The 12,453-nt window shown below is 61.2% G+C and overlaps 2 protein-coding genes across 2 annotated transcripts; both read left to right on the plus strand.

The window, feature by feature from the left end:
- Positions 1-452: 452 nt before the first annotated feature.
- Positions 453-1,157, plus strand: LSCM1_03732 (uncharacterized protein; the record flags this gene model as incomplete). The annotated part of the gene is made up of 1 exon (XM_067321265.1): positions 453-1,157. One exon carries the CDS (start codon positions 453-455, stop codon positions 1,155-1,157), a length of 705 nt encoding a protein of 234 aa, XP_067176633.1.
- A 7,259-nt stretch (positions 1,158-8,416) lies between these two features.
- LSCM1_03733 (uncharacterized protein) lies at positions 8,417-8,902 on the plus strand (the record flags this gene model as incomplete). Its single annotated transcript, XM_067321266.1, has 1 exon — positions 8,417-8,902. The coding sequence occupies one exon, from the start codon at positions 8,417-8,419 to the stop codon at positions 8,900-8,902; it is 486 nt and encodes a 161-aa protein (XP_067176634.1).
- Between the last annotated feature and the right edge of the window lie 3,551 nt (positions 8,903-12,453).

Consider the following 12,453-nt stretch of genomic DNA (forward strand, 5'->3'; position numbering starts at 1 on the left):
ATTGACCCGCTTCACGGGAACCACGTATAAATCGGCTGCTGAGGCCGGCGGGACGAGGACGTCTTGTCGCGCACACGGCGTGTGGCTAAGAACTTGCGCGCGCGCAGAGCCCCGTCTGCCCTCGCCCTGCTCTCTCTTCGGGTCCACTCCCTAAATCTGCACGGTGCACATCCACAGTCACACCGATAAACGCTTCGGTAGCACAACAGACACGCCTCATCACGCGCAACGGCTTGCATGCCGAACGATGTCTACTTCAACGACAGTAAGCTGCCCTCCCCATCTCCTCTTTCTCTTCTCTCTCTTCAGCTTCTCCGTTTCACCTCCCGCACCACAGGCACGCAGTCGCCTTCCTCTCAACACATCACTCCCCCCGCCCCGCCCCCTTGCGGATCGCTTTCTATATCTTCCACAGCTAACAGTCTCTTCGGCGCCGCGCCACGAAAAAATATATGCTGCGTCGGCTCGCTGCGTCGCGAGGCGCCTCTGCAACAGAAGCAGTGGGGCCTCTCGCCGCGACTGTCACTATGGCTTTCGCCACGCCTGCTTCTCAGCGCTGGTGCAGCAGCGCGACAAGCGACAAGCCCGGCGCAGCTGCGCCGAACCCGTTTGCTTCCGAGGTCGCCAAGACTTTGCGCGAGCGAGTATTCTCTCGGGGCTTCGCTGCTACGAAGGCCGCCACATCGAAGGAGACGGAACTGCTGAAGAAGTGGCGCACGGGCGACGGCACACCGGAGCAGTCCCTGCGCCAACTGGCGACTCCCGGTACGGCGGACACATCCGATGTAGAGGCGCGGATTGCAGAAGGCGCTCGTAGCGTGGCGGTCTCGCACGGGGAGACGTTCCGCGACTCCCGCCCTATCGACCCCAATGAAACGGTAGAGAGCAAGCGCCGCCGGCTCATCTATCAGTCTCGGTACCGCGGCATGGTGGAGATGGACCTTATCTTTGGCCACTTCGCGCGGTGCAAGCTTGAGACCCTTGACGCGTCCATGCTGGACGAGTACGACACACTCCTGAAGCAGCTGGACAGCGAACTCTTCCGCTGGCTGGTGATAGGTTTGGATGCACCAGAGGAGGTAGCGAAGCTGCGCTGCTTTGGCGAGCTGTGCCGCTTCATCACCGAGGAGCGCGCAGAGTTGCTGAGCTCTGTCTGAGAAAGGGAGGAAGAGGCGGCATCGCGCATGTCGTCCGAACCACCGCTCTTCCTTATCGGCTCTTCGTTATGCAATGCGGGGCACGCCTACACGCCGTCTTGCCGTTCTTTAGAACATGCGCCCCCCACTCCTTCCTCTATTAGTCGCTGTCCCTCGCGTCTTCGTATGGGGACGTCTCGTTGTTGAATTCGCTACCGCTGGCGCTCACCCACGTGCGACTGCAACATTCACTGAGGGTACGCACCGGCGCTCTGCGCCTTCCTCCCCTCCCCGCACTGCCTTCTTCACGCCTTTCCTTTTCATGCGTATGTTTCCCGTTGCGTGGTGATGCGTGTGTGCTGCAATAGGTGAGAGGTGCTGCACTGCGCTGAAGAGACGCCATCGTGCTTAAGACGAAGTCATACATCAGAAGCCCCTCAGACGCTCTCTCTCTCCCCTCCGCTTCCCGCCCGCTTCTCAGCAAGAGCAGTAATGGCGATGCATGTGGCTTAGAGGGGCGGGGACGCGGTAGCTGCCAAGCGTCTTCTTAGCAATCCTCTGCAGGTGGGTGAGGGGGAGAGGGTAAAGGGGGGAGGAGTGCCTCCCAACCTCATCACCTCTGCTTTTGCCGCACTTTCTTATCTGCCCCACTTCCGCTTCTACGTGAAACGCTCCTTCTGGCGCGTGAGCGTCATCCTCCATCGCGCCCACCCCTTCTCTCTCTCTCGCTCCCGGCGTCACCCTGCTGTGATGCGTGTATGCCTTTCCTCCTATATCTTTGACCGCACGGATGCAGTGTAGGGAGGGGAGGGGGGCGGGGCTCACCGACGAGGAGGCGAGTGGTACCTGGGGCACTTCTGCAATCTCTCTTCCCCCGTCGACTCTTTAGGACCGTGGCTTCCGCCCCTTCTTCACTGCTGCCACCGCATTTCCTTTCTCGTGCGTGCGAGGGGCTCTTCTTCCTCTTCCTCTGCTTTTCTTCGATGTTCCACTCGACTCGCCCCTTCCCCTTCCCCCTCCCCCACCACCACCGGGCGAGCGCGTCATCCAGTGGGGGAGCCAACGACGACTCCTCCTCACGTGTCTTCGGGTGCTCGCGGCTGCCGAGTGCGAGGGAGGGCAGACACAGACCTTTTCATCAACGTATCGCAAGCGCACTCGATCCTGTAGGCCTTCGTAGAGCTTCTCAACGTACCTCTGCACGCGCATACATCAGGATGCCTTCCACTGCCCCCACCCCCCTCCGGCACTCGGGCACTCGCTGTGTTCTCTTCCCTGATATCGCACCGATCGGTATAACAAAGAGAGGTGGAGAGGCGCCCATGGCACGGCAAACGAGTCCCGGATAGGCCTTTACGGCTTCGACCTTGGTGCAGGCTCACTGCTGCACGCACTAAACACACACGCACCTTCCCTTCGCGTCCTGTCGACGCAGCTGATGATATTTCCCCCTCCTTTCATTGTTCACCCAACCTTTGTCGGCGTGCCAACATGCCCGCCGATCAGTCCCTCTCCCCTCCCCCCGTCCCTCGTCTCTCTGCCCCTTTCCCTTTTCGCCCCTCTGCCCACCCTTCTGCGAACAGAGAAACCGGCAAGAAGAGAAAAAAATAAGAAAGACATCTTCGCCTCTCCCTTTGTGGCATACTCTTTCGCCCTATCGCCCATCCCTTCTCCCTCCCTTCCCTCCCTCTCACTTTCTATTCTGTGCGTACACTCATCTCGCACCCCTCCCCTTCCCCTCCTGCGCAGGTCTCTGTGTGGGTGCTCTGCTTCCCCTCCATTTTCCTCCCATTGTGTGGCCCTCAATGACCCCTGCCCACCTCCGACACACGCGCCCTGTCGCTTGTCTGCCGCCTTCTTCCTCTCAACCTCACCGTTCTGTGTGTCCGCACCTCTTCCCTCTTTCTGTCTTGTGTAGCACCTCGTTCACTGCGTGCGGTGTGTTTCTCAGCGTGAGTGTGCGCCCATGGCGGAGTGCATTGCACACCTGTCCACAACGCACATTAGTCACACGCGTAAACCGCCGCTGTCACCGCCAGCTCCTCCCCACTTCCAACATTGAGCGAGTCCACTTAGCTGGCGCTCATCACAGGCGTGTATATATATATATATATATGTATACATTCAAGAGCTCCTTGGTGTGCTGAAAAGATGGAGAGAGGTGAACGAAGAGGAAAGGCGGAGCTGTCCTGTGGCGGGTCCTCTGCTATCGCTTTTGTGTATGCGCGGTGTGGATGTACGCTCCCTCTGTCTCTGTCATCTCCGAGTTGATGGCGCCCTCCCCCTCTTTTCTTTTTCCTCGTCGCGGTTCTCTTCTTCCCTCTTTGTCTTCATCAACTAGCTGTTGTCGCTGCGCCTTATCCTGCGCTGTCCTCTGCGCTGCTCCCTCCGTCCCTACATGCATCTCTCTTTACCCCTCTTTCTTTCTTCCTCAGCGGGCTGCTCTGTGATCTGGTGGCCTTTTCATCTTACACGCGCTGTACAACTTGACTCTCTCTCCCTTTCCGGCTGCATGTGCGTGTGTGTGTGTGTAAGTGTGCGTGTGACTCTTTCGCTCGCGCCGGGCACCGCGCTTTCTCTCTCTCGCACTGTTTCCTTCACGCCCTCTCTTCTTTCCGCGCTGTGATTCATTCCGCAGCCTCAGTGGCGGTGCATTTTTTTATTCTTTACAACGTTTCTATTTGGTGGTGTGCATTCCGCATCTCTGATGCTGAGCGCGGTGCTGCTTGAGGGACAGTCTGCTGGCGTCACCAAGGTGCAGCAACTCGCTGATGGTGATTCCTGCCTCCGAGGCGCCTTTGCTTCAGCGCGTACACGTGGCGAGCACGACTTTCCTCGGGAGAAGGCTCATCTTGGCTTGCACGGTAAGTGGCAGGCGGCGCTGACGTGGTCTGCCTCGACTCACAGCAGTGCCAACGGGACTGCGGGCGAAACGGTTTCAGTAGACGAGTTTACCGCACAACCAGCATCTACCGCGAGAACCGCATCGAGGGTGGCACGCATCTCTGCGTAGAGGGCGCCCGCTGGTGCAGATGCACGCATGAATGCCATGTCCTTGGCCATGGCACCTGCGCCGCCGCCACCGCTGCCAGCACAAACGCTTGATGGGCTTGTCTCTACGATCACTTGCATGTCATCTCCCGCTGCTTCTACAGCGTATGCCAGCGCGAAGACGAATACCGCCGGATCTCGCGTCCTTCGCACCTCACCTGCCTCACCTTCCGCAACCAGTAGCGACAGCGGCGTGCCACGCTCAACAATGCTGCAGACCGGTACCGCGCGTACCTAAGCGGCAGAATCGTGTTGGGTGCCCTACAGCGTCTATCTCGCCCTTTCAGCCCCGCTGCTCCATGAGCGCGCCTTGCAAGGCCACGTTGCCGCGCTGTGTTGCCCAACGACTCCGTCAGCGGATGGCCGGTCGCAGCTGGTGAATATCAAAGGCTTCCTTTCTTTTCTTCACGGAGGCGCCGTGGCGCCGCCTATCGTCACTGCGGCCGCAGTGGGGAACGCCAACCTCGAAGACCCTGTCGCCCATGCAGTCTTCATTGTCTCTTCATTTGAGCCAGCACGGCCCTCTCAGTGACGACGCCCAGCGCGTCTTCTTCCCTCCTTTCTGCGTTCTTGATGTGAAGGCGTGCACTGTGTCTCGACGCACACCATCGATCTGCTCCATCCGTCCCCCTCCCCCGTTGGCTCCCATCGCTGTGTGGATCGTCATGCACTCAGATCAGCGCGGCGGCTGCGGCTGTGGCAGCCACCACATGAGTGACAGAGTCGCTTTCCCGTGCCATACTGTCCAGCAAAACCTCGCAGTGGAGTCCGTCAGCGGTGCAGAGGCTGCGTCACCGCGATGTAGGGGTGGCAGAGACTGTGTGCTCCTCCTCTCTGCTGAGCAGCTGATCAGCGCCTTTCCAGACTTTCCTGTCGCGTTGTTGTGCACGGCAAGCCCGACCGGTGCTGTTGTGCCAGAGCCGCCAGCGGGGACTGCAGCTTTCTGGTGCAGCTGGAGCCAGACCTCGCGTGCTTTGCGCCGAAGAGCTTCGTGCGAGTATCTCTGGGGTGGTGGTGATGGTGGTGGTGGTGACATTACCGAGGCTAGTGGCGATGATGCAGCGCTGGTGCGTAGGTCCTGCGATGGCGGTGCGCCGGCTCTTCGTACGCCCGCGCTGCTCTTCCACCTTGCTGCCGGGGCGTACGCGAGATGCAGGCTCGCTCCATACCACGGTGGGCCTCACACCTCGGCAAAGGGAGGAGGCGGCGGCGACTTCTGCGCCGAGTGCTACAGGCACGCTGTTTCGACTCCAGTCTCCATTGGCAGGGTCCGACTCCTGCCGGTCAGCGAATCCGCCTCACACGTGGACGGCTGCGGACGCGCAGGTCACGAGCAGGGAGCACTATCACACCGGCGCAGCACATGACGAACAGCGCTGGTAGTGGCAGTGCTGCGCGGGATTCCTTGTCGTCTAGCACCGAGGCTGCGTTGCACAGAGGCAAGTGTACGCCTGCAATAGGAGACTCTGCAGCAGCTGCGTTGGCGCCGGTGGCGATGCGGAGATGCAGCGGGCGAGTGGCACGCGCCAAGTGAACGGGCCGTGTTGTGTGTGGCGACCGCTTCATCGGCAGATAGCCCTTTGGTGCCGCGAGTGCGTCTGCGAGTTCGTTGCGGCTGCTAATGAGCAACCTCTCTGATGTGGAGGGCAGCACCCCTAACTCGCGGCCCTTCAGCGCGAACATGAATGTCCACACTGCAGAGCGTCGGGGCCTCACCGATACGGCTCTCTTGGTCGGCTTTCCGCTTTACAAGTCCGCCAGTGAGCACACCAGTCATGCGCAGGTTGTCACCGCGTCGGGAACCGGTGGGCATGACGGCGCGGCTGGACCGGCTGCGTCTTCGCGCTGCCCGCCCAGCGTGGCTCCCTCGCACTGGAAGCGGCGCTCCGATGATGGTAGTGTCGCCTCCAGCTTGGGCGACGGTGACATGTGGCCGCCTTTCTCCTTGCCCCTATTGAGACGCACTCTGGCCATCCCAACACAGCCTCTCGGTGATCCAATTAGCGTCAGGGCGGCCACTTCAACACCGCCTGGATCCAGCTCTGCGTTCCTTTCTCAGTGGGTTGGCGCCGCCGCTCTGCTTAGGAACCTGGTGGCGTGCCTTATACAGGCGGTCGGGCGCGGCTACGCGGCCCGCCGTGACCCTCGAAGGCCTTCTCGGCATCTGTCCAGTCGCTACGCCGATCGCGCTGCCGCGCCCATGGCCGCTACCGCCGCCTCACCCCCCGTGGCGCACTCGCCTCATCCCATGTTGGTCACACCCGACCCATTGTCGCACTCGTCTGCCACTGCTTCTGCAAGCGCCTCGCCTGCTCCTCTCAGCACGCCCCGTCACGGGGTGGTTACGCCGCCTGCCATGGGGGCCGTCAAAGCTGATTATGTCCTGGCATCGCGTAGAGGCAACACGACGGTGGCGGTGGTGCCGCCTCACCGGGCTTTGGCGACGCAGCCGCTATAGGGCTTTCTACCGCCGCCGCTGCATAGCTTCTTCGGCCCGTTGACGTTTCCAATCACCTCTACCGCGTCGAAGGCATCCACTACCTCTAGCGATAAGTGCGCACTGGTGACACCCGAGTCGCCATCGCGGCAGCACAACGCCGCTTCACAGACGTTGCTGGTCTCGAATAGGATCGAAGCTTTCTCCACTGTGACCCCTGTCGCCACGGACTTGTCTTCTTCGAACCACTCTGCGGGCGTGGAACTGGAACTGATGCAGCCCAACCACTCCTCAGCCGCAGACTAAGAGAGAGGATCGCCGACGTCGCTGAAGATGCTGGACACCGCTGAGAAGACTGTCGCCTCTACCCTCCGCGAACTCACGGATGGCTCGATGAGCGTTCTGCAGCCATTTTCGGGCGCTCACAGCTGCAGCATGCCTTTTCTCGATGAATCGATTGCGAGAGGGCTGTCGGCGAGCACCACAGAAAAAGTAGATCGCGCGGTCCAACGTCGCGTGATGAGGCGCGGAGAACGTGGCGCCGGCTCTCTGTGCCAGGGGGCTGGCTCGCTGTCTCCATGGCTGCGGGTGCCCTGCTGCAGCTTCAACGCATTGGCCGCAGGTATCTCATCAGGCGTCACTGTGAAGAGGGGTGTCGGGAGCGGCAGAGGAGGCCCCATAGCCTTCTGAAGCGGGTGCTTCTGGGAACAGCAACGGTGTCTTCCAGTGTAACACCTGTGGAAGAGGATGGTGTGGGCAGCGGGTTTGGGGTTGGTGGCGCTGGTGGAAGTGCCTCCGCCTTACTGAGCGCCATCGTGGGCCTGGGGTCACTCTTCACGTATCAGGCGAGTGACCTGGCGCCTTGGACTGCGTCATTGCCGCATAGCACGCCATCCGCGTCTTGTGCGAGTCCGCCGCTCGGTGCGTCGCTGCCACGGCAACGGCACCTTAGCTCTGGTGACGGTTGAAAGTTACCCGCCATCGCACTCCCCGCCTCGTCGCTTTCGCAGATGGAGCCCAGCTTCTCGGGGCTCGCGGGCGGGGTGGGCATCGGAGGCAGCAGTGCCTGGCTCGCAGGTGATTGCTGGGCCGCTACCGCGTTGCTCGGCAAGGAGGAGACGGTGCCCTTGACCCCCAACAGCGCGCAGTGCGCTGTTCCGCCGTCCCTTCCATCTTCCAAGCAGAGGTCCGGCGCGTTGCTCATCAACTCGCCATCGCATGTGTTTACCTCGGAGTCACTGCGTGGGCCAACACAGACAGCTACCGATGGCTCTGTGGATGGAGCTGCGGCTACGCATGGGGGATGGCCAGGAAGCGGGAGCGACTCAGGCGTATTGTGAAGGCACTACCTTCTCTGTGCCCCCTCCTGCTACAGTCATGGTGGCTGATACTCGCAGCAGCGCTGCGGCCTCACTGGTGGACACCTGAGAATCGGCGGGGAAAGTGCAGCCGCCAACGGGTAGCGAAGCTTCGCCGCCGCGGCAGTCGTTGCACTCGCCAGCCTCGCTGCGTGTGCCTTTCGCACGAGACTCCGATTCGCCCTCGGCGAACTTCGCCAAACTGCAGGGGCTCGTCTCAGGCGCTGCCGCACTAGTTTCATTGGCCAGCTCATCGGGCATATTGGCCCGTGCTCCCGTGCGTTCCAGCGGCTTCAGGCCATCGCGCGATGAGGGGGCATACCTCATCCGGTCACCACACCCCAGCCCGCCGTCACCGTTCGTGGTGCCAGGCCCTACCGCATGGCGATGAGACCAACACAGCGGTGGGGTATAAGGCTGCTAAAAGCTGCTCCATGCGACGACAATGCCTTGTCACCGCTGCTGCAGGGGAGGAGCTCTCTCACATGGAGGGCTCCATCTTCACAACAGGCGGTCGCGGTGCTCTCTCCCTCGACAGCATCAACTCACTCCCTTTGAGCTTCAGCACCACCGCGAATACTGTGAACGTCACCGCGCCGAATTTCAGCACGCCTTTGGCAGATGACGGGGTCCCAGATCTGCGGGTGCTGGAGGACGCCGAGCTGACCGCCATGTCCTCTTCCGCCTCGGACTGCGTTGGCCACATCGACGTTGGGGCGGCGAAGCGAGGGAGCTCCAGCAGTAGCTGCGGCAGCGATGACGAAGACACTGATGATGGCAAAGAGGGCGGTGTTTCCGAAAAAGGTCTCCTGTGTATCAACGAGGGCAATGCGGAACCTGCTTGCTTCGGGGCCGCAGTCCAGGCTTTAGGGGGCCGAGCGACTCCGCCGCCGGTGCCGAGAGTGCTGCTGCTACTGTGACAGACTGGACAAGGCTACCTGAGCCGCCATCACGAGTATTTTTTGCTCACGGTGTCCATCTCGTGGGCAGAGGTCACGCTGATGCAGCGGGTCGCACGCGGCTTTTTGAGACGGCAGCGCATGTGTGTGAGCTATTACGTGCACCATAGGGAAAAGCGTCATGTGGCGTGCTGGGCGCTGCGCAATCGATCTGCCGTGCTGATGCTGAGCGTTGTGCGAGGCTTCAATGCGCGCCAGCGAGCGAAGACGTTGCAGCGGCGAGTGCTCACGCGCATCGAGTGGCGCAGCGCCCTAGAGCAGCCAGACCTGGACGAGTGAGTTCTTTCCAAAAGGAAATGAAAGCGGCACGGCAAAAAAAGGGCAAGCCGAGTTCTCCAGATGGAGACGCCGGCGATGGAGGAGGAAGTGAGCGAAGACCGTAACAAGCACCATCGCAGCGTCCCTGGGTGAAGGCCGCCTCGGCCTTGCCTCCTTCGCTGCGAAAAAAATGTGTCGATAGTGTGTGTGTGTGCGTGGGGCTGCCAGCCGATTTCCTGGGCTTCGTGAATCTTTCCACCCTCTTCCTCCCCTCCCGTTGTGTTCCATCGGGGCGTCATATTGCCTACTGATGTGGGGGATATCCTGAGCCGCCGCGCGGCGATGTGCGAAGCAGTGGTGAGAGGGTTGAGCTTGAGGTGGAAATGGCGCCGCGATGACTCGGCTCCTCACCGTGGCTTGTGTGTACGGCTGCTTTGCACGAGGAGATCGGCGCGTGGCAACTTGGGCAGTAGGAAGCACCACTGCTACTGTGCGATAGAGAAACTGTGCGCTGGAGCGAGCCCCACTCTCTCTGGCGAGAGGGTGCTGCAAGGAGAGAGATGAGGTCAGACGTGACCGCGCTGCTTCGCAATGAGCATGCGCTCATGTGCACAAGGACGGTGGACTATGCCCCCCCTCCCCCCTTAAGAACAGCCGCGCTGAGTGTGGTCCAGTGGAATTGCCATGTGACCGCGCAGCAGGCCACAAGCTGGCCGGCGGCAGACAGGGAAAATACGTGTAGCTGCTGCCCCAAGCTCGTTCTCCCTCCTCCTGGAGCTCGGCGCGAGGCCTTCAACGTTGACGGATAGCAGACTGCGGTGCATTCGGGCAGCAATGCGTGCGCATGGGATATGTGCAGCGGTGGGCAAGTGGGAGTGGTGTAGTAGAGTGCGCGATGTGCGCTGGGTGCTACCTCCCCTGGCATTGCCGTGCGCCTGGGCTTGCCAGAACTGTCGCCCTACATCTGCATCTGGTGCGCGGCCGGTCAACTCGTCGTTCTGTGCGGTGTGCAACGCGAGACTTGAGGACTACACAACGCTTGACGCACGCCTCGTTTCACGGTGTGATGGTGCACACAGTGGCGTGATTGTGCACGCCTCGCTCGCGCTGCATGGGCTTCCCGCGCCGGGTGTGCACCGCTGACCCTACCTCTATGCTCCGGGACGACCAGTTGTGGGCTCTCTGTGCGCGTGTGGATGCCCATGCACGGGCGAGCCCCCTCCGCTTAACACCCCTGCCCCTGTCGAGGGCGTGCGCATGCAGGAGAGGGAGCAGGGTGCCCCCCCACGGCGACGAACCGACAACAGTGTTCCACCTGCCGCGGCGGGTGTAGGCACGCCATCACCACGCGCCCCTCCCTTCATGACACCGACGGAAATGGAAGTCGAGAGCAGCAAGCTCACCAGACAGCCGCTTCGCACTCGAGTAGGATCCTGTGCGCGGCCCTCGCCTGGATGAGGGCGTACCGTACACCCGTCTCCGTGTGGCGCGAGCGGCGCAGCACGACCGCGAAAAGGGGGCAGAGGGTGGGGGGCAGCCACAGCCGGCGGGGCGTATTGACCCGACTGGAGGGTTGTCGCTACATCTGCGACGGCCTGAGTTCAGTCGCGGCGCACCGCGGCGGCTTCGGGTGAGCTGTGAATGCGTGTGCACATTCTCGTTGACGCGCTCGAGTGCAGAGGCAGACGCGATGCAGTGTAGGGCACAGGTGCTTTGTTTTACGTGTGAGCGATGGGGCTCGAAAGGGGCCACTTTGGTGAGGGCCGCGTGTGCGGGTCTGCATTGGCAAGTGCGCGCCTTTTTCTATTTCCAATGCTTTATTTCCTCGTGGTGTCTTCTCCCGCTTCAGTGGGCGTCGACTATGCGTATTCGATGGGAGCCCTTTCCAATTCGCAGCCGTGGCAACGGCAACGCCACACTGTCGTCTGGGCGCGCACACATATCCACACCCGCACGGGCCTCTTCTGGGGGCCGTCTGACAGACGGGCTCTCCCGATTTCTGTACGACGGTGCAGCAAGGCCAGCTGCGGTAGAGTGCGAAAAGGGGGACAGGTGAGAAGAGGTGGGGCGCGGTCGTGCACGCTAGCAGCACGTTTGGCGGCGGCCTCTGTCTCCGCGTATATTTCTCGTCCTTGAACATGCTGCTCACTCATGCATGTGTAGCTGCCACGTGGTGTGATGCAAGCGGAATAGCTGTTGCGGCAGGTGGGGGGGCTATTGGCGTCCGTCTCCCTCCCACCCCCCGGTAAGGCATTACCGTGTTGGGTCTCTCGGCGTATGGCATTCACCTGCGCGCCGCCATTCACTCTCGGCCACCTCTCCCTCGTCTCCGCCATTCCCTTTCTCTGTCTACGCCACTTCCTCTTATCCCTGCGCCTCTTCTCCCCGACCCTCACAACTGCTGCGCCGGCTCACCATTCGCCGCCGCCACCCCCCTCTTTTCTCCCTCCACAGCGCGTCGATATCTTTTTTTTATTCGTTGTGGTTCGGTTATCCCATTGGTGCTCCCCCACATTTGTTTAAGCCTCTCGAAGACGCTGGCCAGACAGACGGAAGCGCCAGAAATTATCAGATCGGCGCTGAGACAGACAGAGACAGGGACAGAGAGAGAGACAGGGAGGGGAAGGGCACTCCGACTTGGTGTCACGATACGACGCAGATTCCGTTGACGGGCAGCGCTGGTAAACGAACGTTTGCTCTTGTGCCGTCGACCCCATACACAAGCCCATTACGCCCCTGCACACAAGTGCGCCTCTCTATGCCGGGCAGTGACGCGCATACGCACTCACATAAGTCAGCGCCCACGCATAACGCAGACCATCCGTGTATCACCGCCTGTTCACTACTGCTTCTGCGTTGGCCCCCCTCCCCCCTCCCTCCCCGTCCTCCGTCTACGGCCAGCAACGCCCGAGGATCTCTACGGTAAGAGACGACGAAGCCGCAGCCTAACGAGGCTGACGCTGCGGCAGCACCCTCATTTCATTACAGCCAAGAGGACACTCCTACCGACCCATAAGTCCACAGCACAACCCTTTTTTCCGTGGTACGTGATCATGCGTCGAGGTGAGCGAGGGTAGCGATAATAGCAGCGGCACCGTAGCGTCCTTCTCCCTTCGGTGAAGGATAGAACACCCCTTCCGTGGCTTCGACGTCAGCCTCGCCATTCACCCCAGCGGTGTTTTCCTCCTCGTGCTCTTGGCAGCATCGTCATCGCGTTCGCTGCTGTAGGTGGCAGCGGTGCTGTGGTGGGCTTG

Source organism: Leishmania martiniquensis, chromosome 30, assembly GCF_017916325.1.
Source record: "Leishmania martiniquensis isolate LSCM1 chromosome 30, whole genome shotgun sequence".
In the NCBI taxonomy this organism is placed as follows: domain Eukaryota; phylum Euglenozoa; class Kinetoplastea; order Trypanosomatida; family Trypanosomatidae; genus Leishmania; species Leishmania martiniquensis.